Source organism: Trachypithecus francoisi, unplaced genomic scaffold (assembly GCF_009764315.1).
Source record: "Trachypithecus francoisi isolate TF-2019V2 unplaced genomic scaffold, Tfra_2.0 Lachesis_group17, whole genome shotgun sequence".
Taxonomy (NCBI): domain Eukaryota; kingdom Metazoa; phylum Chordata; class Mammalia; order Primates; family Cercopithecidae; genus Trachypithecus; species Trachypithecus francoisi.
The window spans coordinates 81951843-81976840 of NW_022681462.1; the positions used below are offsets into that span (position 1 = coordinate 81951843).

The 24998-nt window shown below is 38.2% G+C and overlaps 1 protein-coding gene across 1 annotated transcript in view; it reads right to left on the reverse strand.

Annotated features, from left to right (window-relative positions):
* Nucleotides 1–2905: 2905 nt before the first annotated feature.
* SELENOI (selenoprotein I) overlaps nt 2906–24998 on the reverse strand; it is a 50388-nt gene continuing 28295 nt past the window's right edge. Inside the window, exons 6-10 of the mRNA XM_033176338.1 lie at nt 23639–23747; nt 15515–15563; nt 13700–13880; nt 12301–12483; nt 2906–9835 (exon numbers count right to left, since the gene is read on the reverse strand). Of these exons, the coding sequence (XP_033032229.1) occupies nt 9737–9835; nt 12301–12483; nt 13700–13880; nt 15515–15563; nt 23639–23747 (621 nt within the window). The 3' untranslated portion in view covers nt 2906–9736. The remainder of the gene's footprint in view (nt 9836–12300; nt 12484–13699; nt 13881–15514; nt 15564–23638; nt 23748–24998) is intronic.

Here is a 24998-nt window from a genome sequence, read left to right on the forward strand (position 1 = left end):
GAGAAATAACAGGAGACCCCCAAGAGAGTGAGGCAGGCAAGTAGGGCTGTTACAGATGAGAGGGACTTTGGGAAGGGAGTCAGGTGATGTCCATTCACCTTGATGACTGACCAGCATCCAGACTGTGCTCCTCAACTGGTAGGCAATGCTAGTTCATACTAATAAGCTCATACAGGCCGGGCATAGTGGCTCACGTCTGTAATCCCAGCACTTTGGGAGGCCGAGGTAGGCGGATCACGAGGTCAGGAGTTCGAGACTAGCCTGACCAACATGGTGAAACTCCGTCTTTAGTAAAAATACAAAAATTAGCTGGGTGTGGTGGTGTGTGCCTGTAATTCCAGCTACTCAGGAGGCTGAGGCAGGAGAATCGCTTGAACCCGGGAGGTGGAGGTCGCAGTGAGCAGAGATTGTGCTCTAGCCTGGGTGACAGCGAGACTCCATCTCAAAAAAAAAAAAAAAAAAACTCATACAAAAGCCTGGCTGGCTTGTACTAATAAACTCACAAAAGAAAAACATAGAATTTATTTTAGCAAGTACAACCATCACACAGGCAGTGTGCGTTTTCGTGCCCTGTGACCAGCACATCTCTGTGGGCTGATCTATGAGGGGAATCAAACTCTGACTGAGAAGTCCCTTGATCTGTAGGACCGACTGCCATGGTTCAGAGGCTCACAATGGGGATAATTTGCCACAAGAACAGCTGAGTCCCTCATCCCTGGGAAGGTTTTTGAGAAATCTGGCTATATGGGCTTCCCGTGCTAAGGAAGGTACCTGGGCATTCACCTTCAGCATTTATAGCCTTTTTTCAGAAAACGAAGGATGAACTGATTTGATTTTATATCTTACTAAGTCTAGTCACACTTAATTCTACATCCAATAAGTTTACACTAACTCACCTTAATTGGAATGTGGGGATGCTGACAAATTCATCAAACATTTAGACCACTTCTTAGGTTATTTCTATCTTTCCATTTGTGTGAATTTTACTAATTAGATTCTGAGAAGGCAATCTTACTGATTTTTAATTTGGGGAACTGCCTTACCACCATCTTCATATACTGCCTCAAAAGGTATGAAGCAGGAAAGAGAGGGGAGGAGGCATGGAAGTCATGAGCTGTCACATGGTTAAGAAAAAAGTTCAAAGAGGCCGGGCGCGGTGGCTCAAGCCTGTAATCCCAGCACTTTGGGAGGCCGAGACGGGCGGATCACGAGGTCAGGAGATCGAGACCATCCTGGCTAACATGGTGAAACCCCGTCTCTACTAAAAAATACAAAAAAAACTAGCCGGGCGAGGTGGCGGGCACCTGTAGTCCCAGCTACTCGGGAGGCTGAGACAGGAAAATGGCATAAACCCAGGAGGCAGAGCTTGCAGTGAGCTGAGATCCGGCCACTGCACTCCAGCCTGGGCGACAGAGCGAGACTCTGTCTCAAAAAAAAAAAAAGAAAAGAAAAAAGTTCAAAGAAAAAAGACAGAGAACTAGATATTAGTAGAAACCAAACACCTACCTTAGTCCACTGACTGTGCTAAACACCCTACATGCATTATTCTCATTCAATCCTTCACATAGTGTAATTGTGGTAATATTAATCCCATTTTATAGATGAGGAAACTAAGGCTTAGAAAGAAGTAAAACGCTCTTTAAAGTTTGCAGAGTTGAACATGACTAAGAAACAGCCATTTTATGAAAACTTTGGGAGGTTTTAAGAAAACTCAGAATGAAAAGAAAAATTGAAGGAGCAGTTGTAAAGTTTTCTTTCAGGAAATTTGTGAACAGAGGAAAAAAGATGAGAGTGGCAAGAGGAGTAAGACCCTTTGGGGGCATAGGTTTTTTTTGTTGTTTTTTTTTTAAGTTTTGGTAGCCCCGAGAGTGGTTACATAGTATCTACCTGGTACTTGTCATCAGGAACTTGAGAGGTGTTTGAGGTTTGCAGATAAAAGGGAGGGAATAACTGCTACCACAGCCAAGAGCATGGGAGGGAAAGGGATTAAGAGAGAACAGCCTGGGTTAAAACATGGGGCATTTTCTTCCTGTCTTCAAGCCTGTTACTGAAATTTTATTTATTTTTATTTTTTTTTTGAGACAGTCTTGCTTTGTTGCCCAGGCTGAAGTGCAGTGGCACAATCTCAGCTCACTGCAACCTCTGTCTCCCAGGTTCAAGCGATTCTCCTGCCTCAGCCTCACGAGTAGCTGGGACTACAGGTGCGGGCCACCACGCCCGGCTAATTTTTTGTTATTTTTAGTAGAGACGGGGTTTCACTGTTAGCCAGGATGGTCTCGATCTCCTGACCTCATGATCTACCCGTCTCGGCCTCCCAGAGTGCTGGGATTACAGGCGTGAGCCACTGCACCTGGTCTGAAATTTTGTTTAAGTACCTACTGCCAGAGCTGAGAGATCGATGTAAAAATGGGAAATATTCTCCTCAGAAGCAATGTCATGTAATGGGAGTTATAGTTTCTGTACTATAATTTAGATGTACTAAGTGTGGTCTAACAGGTTTTTATGGGATTCGTCTGGAAAATTAATACCATATGTTAACACTCTTTCTATGGGAAAATGCTTCTGAGGAAGAAACCACCTTACAAACTAATTCAGGTGTGACCCCATCATGATTAGACTATAGAGACTGCCACCACCCAGTTCTGGGTGAGTCAGGAGCAGTATACTATGAAAAGCTGTTACTGCCATCTGCCTCATATTCTGCCCTTTGAAACAAGTCACAGGATCACAAAATGCCCAGGAGCAAGTGGCTGATCTTTCTAAAAACAGAACAAAACCTTTTCAGTGTTTTGCTTTAAAATAACCAATGATTCCCTGAGACAAGTGGCTGAATATTAGTTTTCTCCCATAGCTCCCTCCCCTTTTGCACCTACCAAGGAAAACAAAGAAGACAATCTGAAAACAATTAAAAGGATTTAAAAATTATTTACTTTTACTTTTATTACAATAAATAATTATCAATAATAGTAACAGAATTAAACAATTTTCAATTAAAACCTACTGCATTACTTTGGGGTTTCACAGCAGCAGAAATAAACATAAATCCAGTGGAAAGGGCAAAGCTTCCAGAATCCAGTGACAAGAAACAGTCTGGTCTTGATTATTTGGACTAGCAATGGGAAACACTAATACAGATAATGCAAAAACAATGAAATGCATCGGCATACTCTATTTATACATCACATTATCTGACACTTCAAAATATTCCAGCTAAGTAATTTAAGCAAGCCATGAAGCACTGTTTCCGCCAAGTGTTAGAGTTCTCCCCCAGCAAGCCCGCGGCATAACTGCTCCCAGAGCCACCCTCTGGCCAGAAATGGGCCCTATCATGCAGACCTAGAAGCCTCCACCCTGGTGGAAGCAGCCATCTTTCTCAAAGCTCTTTCTGGCTCCCACAACCCATGGTTAAAGGAAAATGGGGAAGTGCCGTATTTAAAGGGCCTTTCTCGAGGACTGAGATGAACTGGAAGACAGACAGACTGTGGCTCCAGATCAGGAAGAGGCTTCAGAGTAAGGGCCACATGCAGATTAAGTCCACATTAAGAAACAATCTAATAAAGGCTGACCATTTTGCTGATATTCAAGTGGACTGCATGTATATATGAATATATCATACATACCTATGTAGAGAATATATGCGTACATGTTAAATAGGCATATACACACATCACACCTAACCAGATAAAATAAATGGTACATACATTGCTACTATGAACACAGCAAGGCCCAGACGAATGACTAATATGTTCAATTAAACTACCTGAATTAAACTACTCTCCCTCTCCCCAAAATATTCTGCTTGCGGCAAACATATTCCAGTTGCTCAAGTGGTGTTGTTTCTAGGTTCCTGAGAAGGAATGGAATCGTCCTCTTGTTTTAGAACACTACAGAAAGCCAACTGCAACAGGACCAAGCTAAACAACTCATATATTTGATTTGGCCATGATTCCTGCCACCTATTCTTAGTGACAGGGCATGGAACCTTACTGAGAAAGATATCAATTTCTTTTTCTACAACTGGCTACAAATGTACCGTATTATGTTAGATGGAGGGGGACGGGGGAAGGTGAGCAGCAGGGAGTTTACATGTTGGCAATTATTCATTGCCTTTCCCTTTACCCAGAGAAAATGCTATTTAAAAAAAAAAAAAAAAAAATCCCGGAAATTTAGAGTTCAATAATGAATTCTGCTTTCTTGGCACATTTTTGAAATGATCATATCATTACACGTAGATAGGTCTTTATCTCCTGAATGCTCCTCTAGGGAGGCAAGTTATCTAAACAACAAAATAACCTACAAAAAAAGTTAATATTGTGAGTAGTCTCAACTTACAGTTATTAAACTCAAAGTCTAATGCTGAAAGACAACAGTAATTTAAACAGATTTATTTATTTTTATTATTATTATTTTTTGAGATGGAGTCTTGCTCTGTCACTCTGGCTGGAGTGCAGTGGCATGATCTCCGCTCACTGCAATCTCCATCTCCCAGGTTCAAGCAATTCTCCTGCCTCAGCCTCCCCAGTAACTGGGATTACAGGCACATGCCACCATGCCCAGCTAATTTTTTTGTATTTTTAGTAGTAACAGGGTTTCGCCATGTTGCCCAGGTTGGTCTCAAACTACTCGGCTCAAGCAATCCACGTGCCTTAGCTTCCCAAAGTGCTGGGATTACAGGTGTGAGCCACCGCACCTGCCCCAGATTTATAATGCTATTCACAGATCTTGCAGAATTAAAACAGGCTCCTTCTACAACTTGGTTAGTGACATCAAGCACTAACTAAATATGTTCCAGGTCAAGAACTTACTTTTGATATATTCAAAAAGTGCTTGTCAAGAATATGAGAATCTAGAATTCATGGCAAATTGTGTATCTTTTAATAAAAACCTTAAAATAAATTCTAACTGTAATTGCTACTCATAGAAACTGCTCAAGAGAAGATATTAGCCAAAGAGACATGAAATATCCACAGCATTTAGCTACTCCCTGCGTCTTCAGTACTGTCTCTGACTTCAATTGTAGTATCTGCTGCTGAAGAGAGCAATCTGCTTCCAATTTCAACATAGCATTAAGGTACTCTATAGTCATCATCCAATATACATGCTTTAAAAACAGCACTACTCTGATTTAGCCTGGCTTTCTAAGAATGATTCTCTGGAGAGAAAGACCATATGAATGATCTGTGGAAGACCAGAACAATCCTGCTGCGGTCCAAATGGATTTTCCTAGAGACAAGCCTTTGTTAAAATATTCTAAAATCAGTGTACATGGCACCTTCCAATTCTGGGAACCTGGCCTTTCTAAGCATATGCAATACAACCCCCTTGCTTAAGCTACCTGTGAGAGAGCTACAAATGGCAAAACTTCTTTTGCTACTCTAAATATTAATGCATTAAAAGATCTGTCTAGATAGGGAGCAGATCCCTGCTTTAAAAAAAATAGATTATTATCTCTTGCATATTTGTTTACTAAAGAGCAAAGCATATTACTAGCATGCAGGCTTAAAAAGTTACATTTATTCTGCACTGTAGAAACACTGGAAATGAACAGCCAACAAATCCAATTCCCACAGCTCCATGCAAGGAAGAAGCATATCACCACTTTCTCTGGAAAAGTTAGACAACCATGATTAACCATACACCCTACAATAACTGCCTGCCAATGTCAGTCATTTGTAGCACTGTCAAACATAAAAACTAAAATATGCAAATCACATGGGTTACATAATCAATAAAGGAAAATCAGAAATTTACTTAAGCTTCCTAAAATGCCCAGAGCATCATACGTTCAAGTTTCAGAGATTTAACACCGTTTTACTTTTAAAACTGTCACTTTAAATGTACATGTCAAAGTGCTTCAAATGTAGCATACTAGTTAAAATTCTTCCTGGAAGGTTCTAGTGCTGGCAGCTAACTTACTCAAGTTATTCACCCACAGGGTGTTCAAGAAAGGGCATGCTGCCTTACAAGGACACCTCAATGGGACACAGAAAATTCTGGTCTGACTTCACAAATTTTCTATAGGGTACTTAAATCCAGAACTGAGGTCAAGATAAGGCCACTCTGAACACAGGCATCAACACAACCAAAGATTTCTGTATCTGGTTTTGGTTCTTTGGGGATCCAAAGTCAAAAGTTCCAGCCCATCAAGCTTACTTTGTTCCCTCTGGCACGTTCCCAGTCCTTGACTAGTCGAGATCTAAGGCAATCAAGGAGGTCTGAATGTGGCAACATCTAGGAGCAACAAGGCAAGACCTGAGAGGGCAGCCTCTCTCCTAGGTGGTGGGTAGTTAAGAGGAAACCCAGGTGAAGAACGAAGACGAAGAATTACAAATAGGCTTCTATATAAAATATAAAGGGGAAAAGTGCCTCTGACTCAAACACCTTCAGATTATCTTTTTATTCTTCATAGGTCATAGAGTCAAAGTCTGTTATGGAAGCAAGGTACATTCCAAATGCATTTTGACTGACTACAAAAATAAACCAGTTCTTTGAAAACCACACTTAGGAAACTTTCAAATTCATAGGATATTTCAAATTCACAGGATGTTAAAGTCCCTTCTTCCCTTTAAAGTGGAAACTACGCCTGCTTTTTCCTTTGTATATTCTCCCAAAGCTCAGGCTCCAGGTCATAATCAATACTCTTTTGGTACCTATTTAGAATTCGGGTAACTCTAGACATACACTCCCCTCCTCTCAGTGCCTCTACATTAGAATAAATAACATGATGGTATTAGTACTATAACATCCTAACCACAATCAGCATTTAGCTTTGTTTTCAAAATTAGAATTAAAAGTATTTCAATAATGACATTAAAATGACAAGGAGGAATATTTAGCTTTTTATTTGGAAGTTATTCACTCTATTACCCTTAAGACTAAAACCCATAAACGCTATCAATTACCTATTTGTGGAAGAATGACACTGTAAACCGTGGCAATGTCAAACTGTGTACTGCACGAAAAGCATGGATAATATTAAAGGATCACAAAAGGCAGCATTAGCATTCTCTATCCAGGTATTATTTAATCTTTTTATCCCATGCCCCCCTCAAATATAGGAGAATTATTATCTGATAAGCCTGAAAGGACTTTTTTAAATACCATAACCTAAAAAGACACTTCTTACAGGTATATGCAACTTTGGTCAGCAGAAAACACAACACGACCCTCTGGCCTAGCTAAGGCACTCTATTCTGAAAGTACAGAAAACATGCACGTATGCTCCTTATTATGGCATTGCTCCCCAAAAGGCAGCTCACACTGTATGCTGGGGAGAAAGGCTGGGACATGAAGTCACCCACAATTATCATGCATAAGCTTGACAGACCTTTCATACTTTGGAAATGTTGTAGTAATTGGCCATGACATAAATGCACACAGCTATCTGTAATGAAGTGCTGCTTCAGCTGCTATATCTCTAGACAACAAATGGCGGCTCTCAAGATGCACTTTCAAGAGTGGCAGACTAAAACAAGAAAAAGAGTTCGCAGTACACTAAAGGTTCACAAGTATCCCGAAACAGTGAATTGCTCAATTTCACTTTCCCCTTGTTGACAGCCACTCTTCTTTCATCGAACAATGTCAATAAAACTGACTATGGCATCGTTCTTTACCACCATAGGGAAACAAGTCATACAGTACAGCACAAAACAATTTTCAAATAAATTTGATACAACCAAAAGAGGGCAGAAACACACTTTTGAAGTAAAAGGGCCCCCAAACTATAGAACGTGACCTTAATGCCAGAAGTAAAGGGTCTTTTTACTATACTGTACAAGGTCAAGAAAGCCTGTGGTCCAAATCTGTCATTTTATAAATATTTATCAGTTCTTTTCTTATATAATACATATTAATCTCATTCTTGTGTATAAGGTCAACAAAATGGTAAAATAATTAGCTTAGAAATCTTAAAGCTTTTTCCCTACCCCCAATTAACACTTTATTCAGTTCAATTTTACAGATCACAAAGAACAAGGTATACAAAAAATAGTTATCGTCACTTAATTGGTTAATTCTCTGACTTCCATGATGGCAATTAACAAACATGGGATCATTATCTGCATTTTTCTGCATCCATTTCTCATCTATTTCCAACGTTCATCTGTGTCTCAGAGAAAGTCACCAAATACACCTCAACCTTTACAATTTTTTAAAATGAGTATAGAACCATGAGCTAGTGCCGTGACTCATTTCTAATAACTTGAATGACAATGATTGAAATTTATAAATTTTAAAAATGAAACATCAATTGCAGTTATTTTTTACAAAGCAGCAGATTGAAATTCAACAAAGAAATACACTATAATTAAATTTAACAATGGTCACATTCATAAATAGTTACGAATTTAATTACTATCAACACAGTGGTGCCTATGTTATCCAAGTGCAGCCTGTCCAAAAAAAGGAGGTTTAAGATACACTCTTCATTCAAGCACAAACTTCATTCAGTGAAAAATAAAAGAAAATCAGCAAGTAAATTTCACCACCACCAAATTAAATGAAGACAAGTAAAAAAGAAACAGAATATCCACATCATGAAAAAATATGGTCTACACAACAACTACACTAAAATTAAAGGGATTTTTATGTTTGTCAGTAAACCTCAGAAATTACTCCAAGTCACAGTAACACTAAAGGGGGCATGTACTCAGTAAGGCATATATATCAAAAGTTTTCAAGTGGGGAAATGGACAAGCTGGGGAAGTCAGAATTTCTCTCTGTTTTATCTTGTATGAAATAAAAAACACAGCACCCTACCCTGAAAAAAGAGAGAGGGGAAGGACAGACAGACAAAGTGAATCAAAAAATTAATTTTGGTCATAGAGAGGTTCATGAAATTCCTAACTCCAATTCATATTTATCTTACAAGGTACTTTTATCTGCATTCCTCAGAAGTCATTATCATAAGACTGGGACTGTCACATGCATTCCTACAATCAGAGCTCACAGGCGCCAAATCTCAGGAACCTGCAGCTGAAGGGGGGAAAATGCCATATCTAAACAATGAACGATCCCAATGGGTGAGCTATAATTACAACCCATTCTCAAATTTTCAACTGATTATTTCTCTTTAGGAGAAAATTAAACCATTTATCAAGATCTGTTCCATAATAAAGAGAGCTAGAATACTAGAGAATCTAAATATATATTAGCTAAATGTGTGAGTTCTCTTACCATTTGAGGACAAAAGCCATTTTCAGGGGAAAGAGAAACCGGTATTTGGCAACTGTCTATTGTTTGGTAATCACTGGCATCTCTTGGTGAAGGCGACTTCTTTTTATCCTCTCCCTATACTAGATTTGGACTATTGCTATTCCCATTATTACAAAGTACCAAATAGGAAAACACACTATGGTTTTCTGAGTGTTATCAGTGATCTGAAACCAATTTTGGTATTTAAAAAAACAAAAAAAAAAAACCAAAAAGCAAAGCATTTTTAACCCTGCATGAATCACAACATTGTAAACTCATGAAGTCAGAACCACTAGGAACACTTTGCTGGTCTAACATACATTCTGCTCAACCAAAATGTCACATAGTTTTATAAAAAATAAAATAGGCTGAGAGTTAGTAGGTCCAAAATTTCACAAGTTCAGATTACATGTATCATTCCTGCTGTCCAAGTATCATACTGAGATCCCATGTCTGTCAAGCAGATCAGTCTAGTTCAATGGTGATGGAGGAAATATTTACAAGCATTTATTTACAGTACTTCTTTCTGCCCAAAGAAAGATTATTACAGGCCAATATTCTTTTCTTCCATTCCTAGTCAATCTGAGTTTGGTTTCCTCAATGAGAAGGGGTAAATCTGAAAATGGCTGCTCAGCTGCTTTACCTATGAAAAATCAGAACATGAGACAGTGACAAATACGTACCTTATTGTGTTTTTAAAAGCACACAGAATTTACCCTAGAGATAACAATTTATTGACATGGCAAAAATCATGAGAAATACTGAAAAGGTTTTTCTGGATTAGGACAGCTATAGAGCTAGACAGCTAAATGGGAGTACTAGAACTACCCTGGGAAAGTTTGGACTTAGAACTAAAATCTAGACTTCAGAACCCTCCAGAGCACTCAAATTCACATCCAAATCTGAAAAACTAGAGGATTAGTTGACCTGTAGTATCTAGATCAAGTAATAATATTTATAGTTAGACTCAATATTCAGCTTGCTAAACATTTCTAAGTAATCACTCCTAATCCCAATGAAATAGTCGAAAACTAGATCTATGAATTTGGAGAGGCTTTATTAGTTAGGGTATCTCTAGTGGGAAGGCAAGAGCTTAAAGGCCAGGGAGTGTATGTCATTTACTTGATACCTATTATTTACATTTCAGTAGTTAAAGTGAATGTTTTGTGTGGCCTAGCAAGTTTTAACTTCTGGCCAGAAGTTGTAGACGTGGTCAAAGAACACAAAGACAGACAAAAAAGATGATCCTAAGTTGTTTTCCAGTTAGCCTCTTATTTATTTTCCAGGTTTTTAACAATGAAAATGTAGTACCTTTGTAATTTAAAGAAAAGCGTATTTTGGTTTGGTTTGGTATGTTTGTAGCTTTCTAAAGATATGCTTCTAAAAGGCTATAGTAAATGAAAACAATTTAAAAAGACACTGGCAAATGGATATTCTATGCCATGCATATACTGATGAAATACCAGGAAAAAGGCCCAAGAGTGTTGCTATAAGGCATATAAGGTTACATTTGTAAAAATAAAAACAAAAATAATTATGTCTTATATCACAATTCATCACAGCTTTTTTCTCCTTAACAATTGTATCTAGTTTGTTCTAACAAATGAGGGCAACTTTGTAGAGAAACACTAAGGGAAGAAAGCCCAAGTTTAGCAACATATGCAAGGTATAAACTTGTTATCAAGCGTGATAGCTGCCTCTCCCACTTAAAAACTGTGTATGAAAATACAGAAGATATTTTGTTTCTCAAATGGATTTACAGCAGGGTTCCTTTCAAAACAAGCACACCAAATAGAAGTGTTTGAAGAGTCATAAAAGTGTGAATACCCTGTCACAACCCCATTCCTATGAAATTATCCTCGGAAAATAAAGTAAATGAAACAAAAATATTCCAGATTGTTTACGCCAACATTTTTTTCTTTCTTTCTATTTATTTATTTATTTATTTATTTATTTTTGAGACAGGGTCTCACTTTGTCACCCAGGCTGGAGCACAGTGCCACCATCTCAGCTCACTGCAGCCCTGACCTCCTGGGCTCCAGTGATCCTCCCACCTCAGCCCTCCAAGTAGCTGGGACTACAGGCCTGTACCACCACACCCGGCTAATTTTTTTGTATTTTTTGTAGAGACAGGGTGTTGCAATGTTAGCCAGGGTGGTCTCGAACTCCTGAGCTCAAGGGATCCACCCGCCTCAGCCTCCCAAAGTGCTAGGATTACAGGCATAAGCCACCACACCCAGCCTAGGGCAATATTTCTAATGGTGAAAATCTGGAAACAACCTAAATGATTAACTGTGCTGTGCAGGGTCATTATTAAGTAATCTCCTTGGTGGAATATTGCACAGCCTATGTTAAAATATGTAAAATAATTAGAAAAGAATGTTAAGTGAAAGAAAAACCACATGGTTCTGTTTGATTTCATTATATCTGTATTCGTCCATTCTCCTAAAATTAGTTTTAGAAGAAAATATCAAGCTTACAAAACATTTCTTAAAATCTCTTTTCTTCTATATTCCCCCTTACTTATTAATTTTGCTGATGAGGGCTCAAGAATAACATACATGAAGTAAAACCTCAAATAACGCAAAAGTCTTCCTTCAGTTTGAAATTCTAATCTCCCTCACCACAATTGCTGCAAACTGGACAGCGGGAGGGAAAACGCACTACACAACCAATTATAGTTTCTTTCCAAATGTTGTTAATGAACAATAAAAATGCCCCTAAAGCTAAAGAAGCAAGTGAAGAAATCGATAATCAACAAATGTGATTATCTGATCCCATATAACTAAAGGCTCAAACAGTTTACAATTCTACTCACCAAGAAAATGGCTTATACATACCCACTTACAATAGGAACTAATTCCTCACAATAATTATCCAGCCTTAAAATCATTTGCAATTACAGTAATATACTCATTACAGAAACAATATCTGAAATTAAACATCTGGATATTATCCAAAATTTAGAGAATATCCCAAAACCCTTACAGCTACTATAATAAGCTACTTTCTTTTTAAAATTTTCCATTGCCTCCTTTCTACTCGCAGGCATTTATTGGTTCCATTTATAAGACACAAATTGAGCCAATCTTGCTGTAGATTACTCACCACTCGTACTCCATAATGGATGTGGGCCAGAGTAAAAGCCGTTGCTAATGTATACAGGAGAATGCTCTCAACGTAAGAGGCTACTCCTAGGTTTACCACTAAGACAACCAAGAAGAGAGGAACCAGCAACCAGTTCAAAGTTGGACACCGGGTACTACTCATTTGGCAAACAATCAGCTGACACTGGACGTTAGTTTAAAAAAATAAGAGAGAAAAAAAGAAAAATTTCATTAGCAAAGCACTTCTAAAACTAGTCATTCCAACATTTGAAAAGCATTTAAGTACCTGAACCAACACACACACTTCCATTATCTAAGTTCAGAAGTTCTCATGCTTAGGGGGCCCGACTGGACCCCTGGCCCTGCCCAAAAACCCATGCACCCTCACAGTGTGTGTCAGAAGAGGCGGGAAGATAACTGAATAAGGATGCTATAGAGGGCATTCTTTCACTGGGCAACAGTTTGAATAAAAGAAATTTCTCTCAATTTTAAGACTCTATGATATGTAAAAAAAAAAAAAAAATCAAAATAGCCTCCCACATCCCCCACACGATTAAGTTTCTTTATAGCAATGATGAAGAAGTGCTACCTCCAGTTCAGTCCCGTTGCCATAATTAATATCTCAAAACCTCTTTGGCTTCTTTATTTTTGAAGAGCTTACTTAAATATAATTCTTTCAGAGATACTTTTTATACAATGCATTAGTGTTTTTAGATGTTTAAACCCTATAAAGTCAGCAGGACTTGGGATATTACACACGTTACAAACATGGAAACATAAGATGAGTAGCTAAGTTACAAAATAAAAATAAAAACTTCTAAGGAACTGGCCTGAGCTAGAACACAGACCTTCTGGCTTTCAGGACTATCAGGGTCTTTTCTCAACTCCTGATCTCTGCTTCCTGTCTGCTCTCTTGCACAGTCCAGCATGGAAAGGAATTTATAAAAATATGTTATTACAAAGTTTTAAATTCCACGTTCCTAATCTTAAAATCAGCTGATTTTTAAAGTGTGTGTTTTCTCTTTCTCAAAAATCTCTTCCAAGCTTCCTAGAATAATCATTTAAGTCTACAGCCATTTCAGTCATACTGGTAATATATTTAGAGTCTAAAGGGAATCTATAAATTTTTTCCATGAATTCTTCAGCAGGCAACCAAAATAAAAAATTCAAGTGTGCCACAGTTCCAAAATACTACTGTAGTCTCCAATCCTATTGGTTTCAAAGGGCAAAACAAAAAAATTTTCAGCATTTCAGTTTTTGAGGTTACTATTCTTTCAAATTTCTGAAATAAAAATCTTTAAATTAAAATGTTTATTCTAATATTAAAGATTTTTCAAATGATCAAATTCTGTCATACATTCCTAATATATATTATGATTTTTAAAAGAAAAAAAACTTACTGTGCTGTTGGCAAAGGCTGTTCCAACCATAAAGTAGAATACTCTAGGATGTAGCTCTAAAATATCTGAAGGTGACCAAAGGATCCAGGCTGTAGACAAAATGAACAGCAAGCATGGAGAAAATAAGGGAACCACAGCTTCATAGATTGAATTGTGTTTTAAGGTGTTATTTTTATAGCTTCTGGAAAAAAAAAAACAAGTAATATTAAAAAATTAAGTAATATAAAGAACATTATTACATATAAATTATATAGTACTTGTACTGTAGTTTATAGTTTTCTTATTTATACACTTATTTTATACTCACAATAATCTTGTGGCATAGACAGAACCAACATCATTAATCCCATTTTACAGACAGGCTAAGTGAGGATAAGAGAATTTAAATTTACAAAACTTGCTACCAAGTGGCAGGGCCAGGGTTAGAACTGAAATCTTCTGACCTCTAATCCCATTTCTTTCTCTTTAAACCAAACTATCAACTGCTATGCTAAGAATATAAAGATGAATAAAATTTGGACTTTGTTCTATGAGATATTCTAATGGGGGAAATAAGATGAACATAAAATATTAGAAAAGTACCTCAAAGTGCAGCTTTGACACAAAGTGATAGAGAACTTAGAGTGAGACAGAGCTCACATGAAAGACTCTGAGGTGCGACTGGCATACCACATCTCAGTGTCTCTAAGCACACAGGAGGTTATACAATACATGTCTGCTCAGCTGAAGAGAGCTCCAAATTCCAGTCCTGCTTCCGCCACTGATGACACGACCTTGGGCAATATGTTGCCCAGTCAGAGCCTGGCTGTTATAAAATGAGGAGAAAATGTAGAGAAATAATCTCTACCTCCTTCAGAGCTTTAAACTGTATGGCTTCTATAAATGACTGCCAGCTCCAATAAATGAAGAAGTTTAATAGAGCTTGGTTTAACATAAATAAGATTCTGCTATGCAGATTTCAGAACTAAAGGATGAAGTGGGAAGTGTAAGAAAATGTTTCAACCAGAAGAAAAAGGAGCAAAGGAAACAGTGGGAGCAAAATTACTAAGGAAGGAACGAGCAAAATATATTCAGGACACAATAGGCAAATTCAGTGTGGCTGAGCAAAAGTGGAGAAGCACATAGATCAGAGAAATGAAACTCCACCTGAGCAACTCCCTTCTCCCCACAACCCAGACAGGAAGTTCTGTAGAAGGGCTATTTAAGACAAGTCAGCACAGGTCCAGTTTGGTCCTAAACTATACACATTCAGAATTTTTATGATCTTGCTAAATTTTTTTTTTTTTTTTTTTGAGACAGAGTCTTGCTCTGTCGCCCGGACTGGAGTGCAGTGCACGCCCTTGGCTCACTGCAACCTCCGCCTCCCAGGTTCAAGCAATTCTCCTGCCTCAGCCTCCTGAGTAGCTGGCATTACAGGCACGCGCCACCACACACGGCTAATTTTTATATTTTTAGTAGAGAGAGGTTTCACCATGTTGGTCAGGCTGGTCTCAAACCTGACCTCATGATCCGCCCACCTCAGCCTCCCAAAGTGTTGGGATTATAGGTGTGAGCCACCACGCCTGGCCTCATTAGAAGACTATTTGATTAGTCCAAAACCATAACAAAAGAACTAGTAGTTTTGTGCTGTGTTTGCAATGACTACATTACCCACCACAGACACCCCAAACTATTCTACCCCATTCTAGACTTAAAATACAGGTTTTGTGACCTTTTCAAAATGTCCTGATTCCAAAAGGAAAATAGATCCCTAAGTTCAGCTAACAACTGCTAAAACTTCATATTTCTTGCCCATTTGAAAAATAAAATGCTTACCTGAAAAAGTTTAGTAAACTCATTGGAAGAGTCACACACAACGCACAACCTAAAGGGAATAATTATTCAATTATTATGCTTATTCAAGAGTGATTATTACATTATCACTGAATCATGCAAAACAAATTTTTAGACCCCAAACATTTCAGGTTCAAGTTTACTTCTGTAATAAAATTAAATACATTTATAAACAACATTTACAACAGGAAGAGTAGCAGTATAATTTGGTGATTCAGAGGGCAGACTCAAAGAGCCAGCTGGGCCTCAATTTCAGCTGTACCATGAACTGATTATGGAACTTCAGGCAAGTTGGTGTTTTACTGCCTCAGTTTCCTTATTTATAAAATAGAGATAACAGTTGTAGCAACCCCACAGAGCTTTGAGAAGTGAATGAGTTATGACATGTTAAGATACCTGGAACGGTATGGGGTACCAAAACTGCACAGTAAGCATGAGCTACTCAAAGGGGGAATCCTGTTGCTTCACATTTATTTTTTACTTTCCTAGTTTTTTTTTTTTTTTTTTTGGAAACAGGGTCTGGGTATATTCCAGGCTGGTGACTGGTCACGAACTCCTGGGTCAAGCAATCCTCCTACATCAGGCTTCTGAGCAGCTGAGACTACAAGCATGAGCCACCGCACCCAGTCTTCCTAGCATTTTCAATTTCTCCCCCTAGCTACTTCCATCTGCACACTGGTTCTCTTCCCAAAAACTTTAAAATAAAGATGGCCTTCCCAAGAAACCCTCCCATTGATTCTACCGTCCTCACTATCTACTATCTTCTGCTTTGTCTTATCATTTGCTAAACTTTTCAGTTGTCCTCAATTTCTTAGAACTTTTTTATTCACTGTGTTCCAACTTTGCAGAAATTATACTCTTGAAATTTACCAAGCTTTCCTAATGTTCAAATTCAGTGTCGTTTCTTCATTCCTGACTCCTAAGTGAAATGCCTTGGTTGACTATCCACTAAACTGAAATTCTTTCCTCCCTTTGCCTTTGTGATGCCATTCTCCCTATGTTTCCACTAGCCATCTCACCATTTCATTCTGTATCCTTTGTTGGCAATTCTACTTCCTGCATATTACTTCTGGGTGCCCCACTGTACTTATACTCTCAATCTCTCTCTCTCTCTCTCTCTCTCTCTCTGAGAATCTTCTTTTAAAGCTCAATTACAAGCTTACAAAAGATGATTGCAAAATCTAGTTACGGACTCTTGGGCAAACTCTAACAATCTGAACTTTAGATTCCAGTTGTACAATGGGGATGGGTTGAACTAGTTTCTAGTGTCCCTTACATCTTTAAAATTCTTTGATCCTATGATCTATAGTGATATAAGTTCCTAATTATTTTCTCTCTCAAACTCCGAATCAATATATCTGGCAAGCTGCTGGGCACTTCATTTGGATGTTCCATTGTCATGCAACATATTAGCCCCAGTTTGTCTATTCCAGTTACTGGTGACTCTACTTGGTTTGAGGGTCAATGCAGCTATGGCCTTAAAGATTTCTTAAAGGTAGAAAACATTCCTTCTAAACAATTCCTAAGACATTTGGCTTAATCTTAACTTAAAATCCAACAGAAATCTTATCTCTAAAAAAGAAGTACTCTGCTACTTCCAAGCCCAAGTAGAACAAAGTTCCCCAAATTAGACGAACTTAGAGGGGAACAAAGTTCCCCAAATTAGACGAACTGAGAGGGAAAGGAAAGAGGAGACCACCTGAGGTCCTCAGTGTTCTCAGAAATTTTTAGCAGCTTACTCCATGTAAAGCTGGGAAGCACTGGAGGGAAGCCAAGGCTAAATGAATTAACGCAAAATGACTCGTAGCTCTGAGGTGTCGGAAATAGGCTGAGACAAACTAGCAAAAGATTTGCCACCAAGAGTAATTTTAGTTTTAAAAATATTGAAATAACTATCTCCAGTATAGTGAGCATGTAGAAAGCCGGGGCTCTATACAGGTTGCCAAAGAGAAAGGCTGCATCTTTTGTTTCTTCTCTTTAGTACTTAACATACTTTTCTGTAACGAGTACTTAATTGTTAAATACTTGTCTATGAAGCTCTATGTTTCAAGTAGAGAACAGTGATAGAGACCATACATATGCAGACCTGCTTTTCATCTTGCCACAAGTGAAGGCCCAGACTTCATAACATAGGAAACTTAACAGCTAAAGAAAAATCAGAGTAGAATTTGTAAAAAAAAAAAAAAAAAAAAAAAGGACCAAGTTGAATGAGATACAATCCAAGGATACCAAGGATAGCATGGTCATAAAAATATTTTCGTTCCTTACATTTCCAGTTTATTTATTAAGTAGGTACTTCAATTAAAACCACCAAGACAAAAAGTACCTTAAGAAAAATTAAAAAGAGAAACAATAATGGGGAAAACTATAATCTATATTAAAGGATTAATATACCTAATCCATGAAGAGTTTCTAAAAATAAAGGAAATGGCCAATAACCCTATAGAAAAAAAAAAAACCTGCTTGAGCGATGTAAAATTTACAGAAAAAGACATACAAATGGCTCTTAAACCTTGAAAAGCTCATTCATAGTAAGAGAAAGGCAAATTCTGCTTCTAGGGACCTCTTCCTCAACACCCTGGCAAAAACACGAAAAGACTGATGTACAAGACTATTCACTGCAGCAATTGGTACTACAGCAAAAACTGGAACTAACCCAAATGTCTATTTATAGGGAGATGGTTAGACACACTATGGTACATCCACACAGTGAAGTGCCAGGTAGCTGGAAGAGGACTGAGGAGGATTCTTATAGACCACTATGGAGTGATCGCTAGGATATACAATTAAGCAAGGGGGCCGGGGAAAAAAGGCACAGTATATAGTATGGTACATATAGAATGGAATGCTACCATGTATCTATGAAAGTGGGTGATAAAATGAAACACAAATATTTACTTATAGTAAGAAAGAAACAATGAGGAAAGAAAGGATTGGGTAGCAATAGAAGCTAGACTTCTTTGAATATACCTTGTTCTGTAAATTTGACTTTGTTATCACAAATATTTTACATAATTATAAAGGAAAAATGAATTTTAAAAGAAAAAGTAATTTTTAAAGTAAAACAAAAAAAACCTAGATGTATAAATCCACAGCTGGTGGCATAACCAGAGTGGTGACTTTAAAATATAGTAAACTGACTGGACACACCTAGTGGGACAAGTCATAAGGACAAATAAAACTGCAAAATAAACAAAATCTTAATTTTCAGTTTTCCTCTGTTTGCTGGTTTAGGTACTGTTTTATGAGACTGTTGTACTTCATGGAATAAAGCAAGTGAGTATTCTGTGTCACTGAAAACCAAGGATTTTGTCGTAAGTTTAAAGGAGATAAAAATGTAAGATCAATGAGGTTAAGTAAAAATTCTGTACTATCAAATTTGCTTTCAAATTATCAGTATGTATTTATGAGGCATTTTATCATAAAACTAAAAACTTGATTTCCTTACCTATCCATTGAATGAATGAATTCCTAAGTCATGATAATCAATGTCTATTAATATTATTAGGTGAAGTTTAACCCTTAATAGTTTAAGGTAGCAGGTTAAAATATATACATATATATAAGTATGGTAAAGTGATGATGCAAACTTTGTAGCAGATGGAACAGACATACAAAACCTAAACTCGCTACCTGCCTCCTAATGTGATGCAATAGAAAGACCACTACTTAATAAGTATTCTTCTCCAGCACGCCCCCGACCCCCAAAATTAAACCTGTATCAAACTAAGCTCACAGATCTAACTATCGTTTACAGGAAAAGTGAGGGGTAGAGGAACATGTTAAACAATACCATGAGACCACAACCAGGAAAATGTAGAATCTAAGAATTCTGTTGGCCAAATGACCCACTTTCTTCAACACATAAACTTCAAAGGAAAAATAGGGGAAAGCTACATAGATTAAAAGACATTTTTTAAAAACGTATTTATTTATTTAGAGACAGTTTCGCTCTCGTCACCCAAGCTGGCAATGGCGCGATCTTGACTCACTGCAACCTCCACCTCCCAGGTTCAAGCGATTCTCCTGCCTCAGCCTCCTGATAGCTGGGATTACAGGCATACGCCACCACACCCGGCTAATTCTGTATTTTTAGTAGAGATGGGGTTTCACCACGTTGGCCAGGCTGGTCTCAAACTCCTGAACTTGGAAGATTAGCCTGCCTCAGCCTCCCAAAGTGCTGGGATTACAGCACCACGCCCAGCCAGATTAACAGATTAGAGCCACCGTGCTCAGCCAGATTAACAGAAATTTAAAAGGCATACCAACCAAAGGCAACTATATAGGTACTCGGCAGCTATAGAAACACATTGATTGTGGTTCTTTTACAGAAATTCTTATCATTTAGAGATACACAATGAAGTATTTATGGATGAAAAGAAATGATATCTGGGATTTGCTTTAAAATAATCTAAAGGAAGGAAGGTGTCTGTTAATGATGGCATAAAAAGGGAGGACAATTCTTCTCACAAATAATGATTAAAAACCAGACAAAGATATTTAAAACAACTACTTGAAGGTACTAGAAAATACTCAAGGGCAGAGAGAAATTCGAGAAACATTTACGGTTGAAACACTGGGGAACAACTCTGAGTTTGTGGCTTGCCTACCCTGTCCCAGCCCAGATGATGGAAAGCCAGTCTTCCTTACCAGCTTGTGGAAGCAGTTAACATAATTCAGAGCAGCAGAGGAACTAGAAAGCAGGGTGGGGGGTATTGTAGAAGAGAGAGATGCAGAAGGGTTGAGATTCTAAATCTGAGAATATACTCTGCCCAAATTTCTGGGTATGGATGCTAAACTAAGCAAGCAAATAGAAGACCCCACAGAATAGAGTGAAAGAGAAGGCAGAAAGTAGAGGACATGCTGTCCTTGAAAGACAGAGGTGTTCTTGGTGAGATGTGAGTCTGTTGTCTCTCTCACTAAGTGTGTTTCCAACCCACACTCAGACTGGGCTGAAGAAGGCAAAACTCTTACTGGCTTGAGGGTTAGGGGCAGAACACAATTGCTGGAAGAGCAGCTGAAGATTCAGGATGGGGAAACTCCAGAAGCAAGAAAATCACAGAGAGGTGAGCGCCAAAATCTCAGTATTGACTTTGCCCAAATCTTTGGCTGACCACTAAACTACACAGACACAAAGGAGACCCCCAAGAGACCCAGCTAAAAAAGCAGCAGCTAAAAGCTGAAAATAACCAGAGACAAGAGCTAATATACAATGTGATGGGACAAATTTTTTCATCTGAGTCCAAACAAGTTAAATGCCTATCAGAACAAAAAAACAAAAATCCTCAGAGCGGAACAGATTATAGTCTCCACAAATGTAATCTATAATATCCGGTTTTCAACAACAACAACAAAATTGCTAGATATGCAAAGAAACAGAAAAAAAAAAAAGCAGTCAACAGAAAATGACTCTTAAGTGGGCCCAGATGTTGGACTCAGTAGACAGACTTTAAAGCAGCAATGTTAAATATGTTCAAAGAACTAAAGGAAAATATGATAGATAATAATGAACAGAAGAATCTTAACAGACAAATGGAAAGTTTCAAAACCAAATGGAAACTCTAGAGCTGAAAAGTACAGTAACTTTTTTTTTTTTTTTTTGAGACAGGGTCTTACTCTGTTGCCCAGGCTGGAGTGCAGTGGCACAATTACAGCTCACCACTGCCTCGACTTCCTGGGCTCAAGTGATCCCCGTGCCTCAGCCTCCCAAGTAATTGGGACTACAGGCATGTGCCACCATATTCAGCTAAATTTTTCTATTTTTTGTAGAGATGGGATCCCACTATGTTACCCAGGCTGGTCTTGACTTCCTAGCCTCAAGCAATCCTCCCACCTCAGCCTCCCAAAGTGCTGGGATTACAGGTGTGAGCCACTGCACCCAGGGAAAAGTACAGTAACTTAAATGAAAGATTTCCTAGATGGGCTCAACCGCAAATTGGAGATGGCAGACGAAAAAAAAAGCAATGAACTTAAAGATAGATGAATAGAAGTTATCCACTACAAAGAATAAAGAGATTAAAGAAAACTTAATAAAGCTGCAGAAAATTACTTTTAGGACAGTATCAAGCAAACCTGTATAACACACATGTAAGTGGGGTCCCAGAAGAGAAGAGAGAGGGGAAGAAAAAATATCTCAAGAAGTAAAACTGTGACTGAAAACTTCCCACATTCAGTCAAAAATACTAATTTACAGGTCCAACAGAGTCAACAGCTCAACAAATACCAAGAAAGACAAACACAAAGAAAACCACACCTAAGTACATTATAGTCAAACTTCTGAAAGCCAAAAAACAGAACCTTGAAAGCAACAAGAGAAAACTAATACATTACAGAGTGACAATGATATATGAGCTGACTCAGAAACAATGGATGTCAAAAGACATTAAAATGATATATTCAAAATGCCAAAAGAAAAAAATCAGGCAAAATCAATACATTTTCACAGAAGTAAAAAGAGAGAATAAACTGCTACCAGACCTGCACTATAAAAAAACCTAAAGAAAGTCCTTCAAACTTCTGGGAAAGAACACCAACCACATGGTTGGTCAAATATAAAGGCAAATGTGTCAGTAAGTAAAATAAACTGTATATTATAACACAACCCGGGGGCTAAGCAGGGGGCTAGAGAGTACTGGCGCATTTCAAACAAGATTGGCACTGGTACTGAAAATAGTTGAGACTGGATAACAGTACATAGGGGTTTATTATATAAAAGTAGAAACATTATAAAGAAAATTATGTGCCTATTAGAGTACACACTTAACATTAAAAAATATATCTCATATACCAGAGGATTCTGTCTTATCTAAATGTAACATTTAAATGCAACATGCAGGAAACCTGCCCATGGGACAATCAAAAGGGTCACTACATAATTGGAGAAGAAAAATAGCCTTTTTGAGGTAAAGAAATAACAGTTTATACAGGCATCAAAAATGAACATTTGATAGATTTCAAGATAGCTCCTAAAATATGTAGTCCAGAGCTACAGAAAAAAGCCCAAACCATTCCTTTTCTGAAAGCCAGTACCTAATATGCTGTCTTCTAAACAGTTTCTAAGCCTTACCTAATTCCCATTCCATTACCAAGGTTCACCAAATGGGAAAGGGTTATTTTTTTAATTTATTCTTTTTTTTTTTTTTTTGAGACAGGGTCTCACTCTGTCACCCACGCTACAGTGCAGTGGCACATGCAATCATAGCTCACTGTAACCTCCAACTCCTGGGCTCCAGTGATCCTCTGACCTCAGCCTCTCAAGTAGCTAGCATTACAGGTAGGTGCACACCACCACACCTGATTAACTTCAGTTTTTTCTACAGACAGGGTTTCACTATGTTGCCCAAACTGGTCTCAAACCCCTGGGCTCAAGAGATTCTCCCACTTCGGCCTCCCAAAGTGCTGGGATTATAGGCATGAGCCACTGTGCCTGGCCTATTTTTTAGATAAGAGAACAGGACACAGGACATAGCCCACACATATACCTTTTTACTTCTACAAAGGTTCTCAGTGCCACTCCTGGGGCCCCAAAATAACAATCTAGATTTCTCTTTACCTCTTTCCATACCACTAATACTGTCCTCCACCCAGTCAATTACCCTATAGATATCCCCTTTAGCTAAAATCAAAACAGAAAGATTACCACCATAAAAAATCTTTAGCAATCAGTGGGTTAAGGAGGATATCTGAGAGGAATAGAAGCTTAATTTTTTGAGTGGATACATTATAAAATAATCTCTACATTTCATCTGTCCTGTATTTCATACAAACTAGTAATTTTCAACTTTGAGATAAATATAAAACCTATACCAAATGTGGACCCTCCAATACAGCCTAGCTTAATCTGAATAGTCACTTTATCAGGCTTGTGTGATCTATTTTGGTATTTCCCTCTGATTAGAAGTAGCTGATGCTGAACAAAAAAAACCCCAAAAACAAAGAAACCTTATTTTTCTTAATGGTTAGGCTGAAATCCTACAAGGTTGTAGGGTTGTTCTGCCTCCTAGAGGTTTTATGAGGCAAAGGGTGTTGTTGTTTGTTATAGTCAAATACCGGCTCTTTTGATAACAAAGTGATGGTTAAAACAGGCTTCAACATGGAGCTTCTTACCAATAATCATTGAAGTGAATAGGTCTCTATATAAGAAATTAAACAGGAAAGGTTCATACCAGGCCTCAACTCCCACAACCGCAGTCACTATGTAGACAAAAGAAATAGTCTGGAAGGAAAATGCAGACAAAAGCATACAGAAGCATTAACGCTAGAAAGATCAGGAGTCACCATGCTTTATGCAGCATTAAGTCAAGTCAAACAGTTTAGTAAAAGCAAGAAGTATGCTTATATTTGGTATGTGGCAAGTCTTCTTACCTTTTGTGGCAAGTCTTCTTACCTTTAGAAATACAATCTTTTGGCCGGGCATGGGGGCTCATGTCTGTAATCCCACACTCTGGGAGGCCAAGGTGGGCTGATCACCTGAGGTCAGGAGTTCTAGACCAGCCTGACCAACATGGAGAACTCCCATCTCTACTAAAAATACAAAATTAGTCAGGTGTGGTAGTGCATGCCTGTAATCCCAGCTACTCGGGAGGCTGAGGCGGGAGAACCCCTGAACCCTGCAGAGGTTGCAGTGAGCCGAGATCCCGCCATTCCAGCCTGGGCAACTATAGCGAAATTCCGTCACAAAAAACAAAAACAAAAACAAACAAACAAACAAACAAAATCTTTTAGCCAACAATGCTATAAAATAACCAACTTCTAGACAATGCAAGCAACTGGCCATCATTTGGAGCACTTTAACAGCAACTCATAAATTGGTTAAGTTGTAAGATGATCCAAATTTACCCACCCAACCACTTCCTTCAACAAACACTCCAACTTCTGATTTCTTTACTGGAGACGTAGGTGCAAATGGGCAAAATGGCAACACAAAAAGCTGGGATTCAAAGGCAGGGAGAGTTAATAGCAAGGCCATTAAAGTAAGAAAAAAGAAATCTCCCTACACACTGAAAAGGTGGTAATGAACACAAAAAGCCAACCATTCAATTCTATGTGCATATCTTTCTTTACAAAATCAAGAGTTCAAATGAACATTTAATAACATTAAGAAATTGTTAAATTTTTGGTGTAATACTGGCATTGTGATTTTTTTTAAAGGAAGCTCTTATTTAGAGATAGTGAAGTATTTATCATATAATATCAGAAATTTCCTTTAAAATAATTGAGAAGGGCTGAGCATGGTGGCTCATGCCTGTAATCCTAACACTTTGGGAGGTGAAGGCAGGAGGATCATTTGAGGTCAGGAGTTTGAGACCAGCCTGGCCAACATAGTGAAACCCTGTGTCTCCTAAAAATATAAAAATTAGCCGGGCATGGTAGTGGGCACCTGAAATCTCAGCTACTCGGGAGGCTGAGGCAGGACAATCGCGTGAACCCGGGAGGCAGAGGCTGCAATGGGCTGAGATTACGCCAC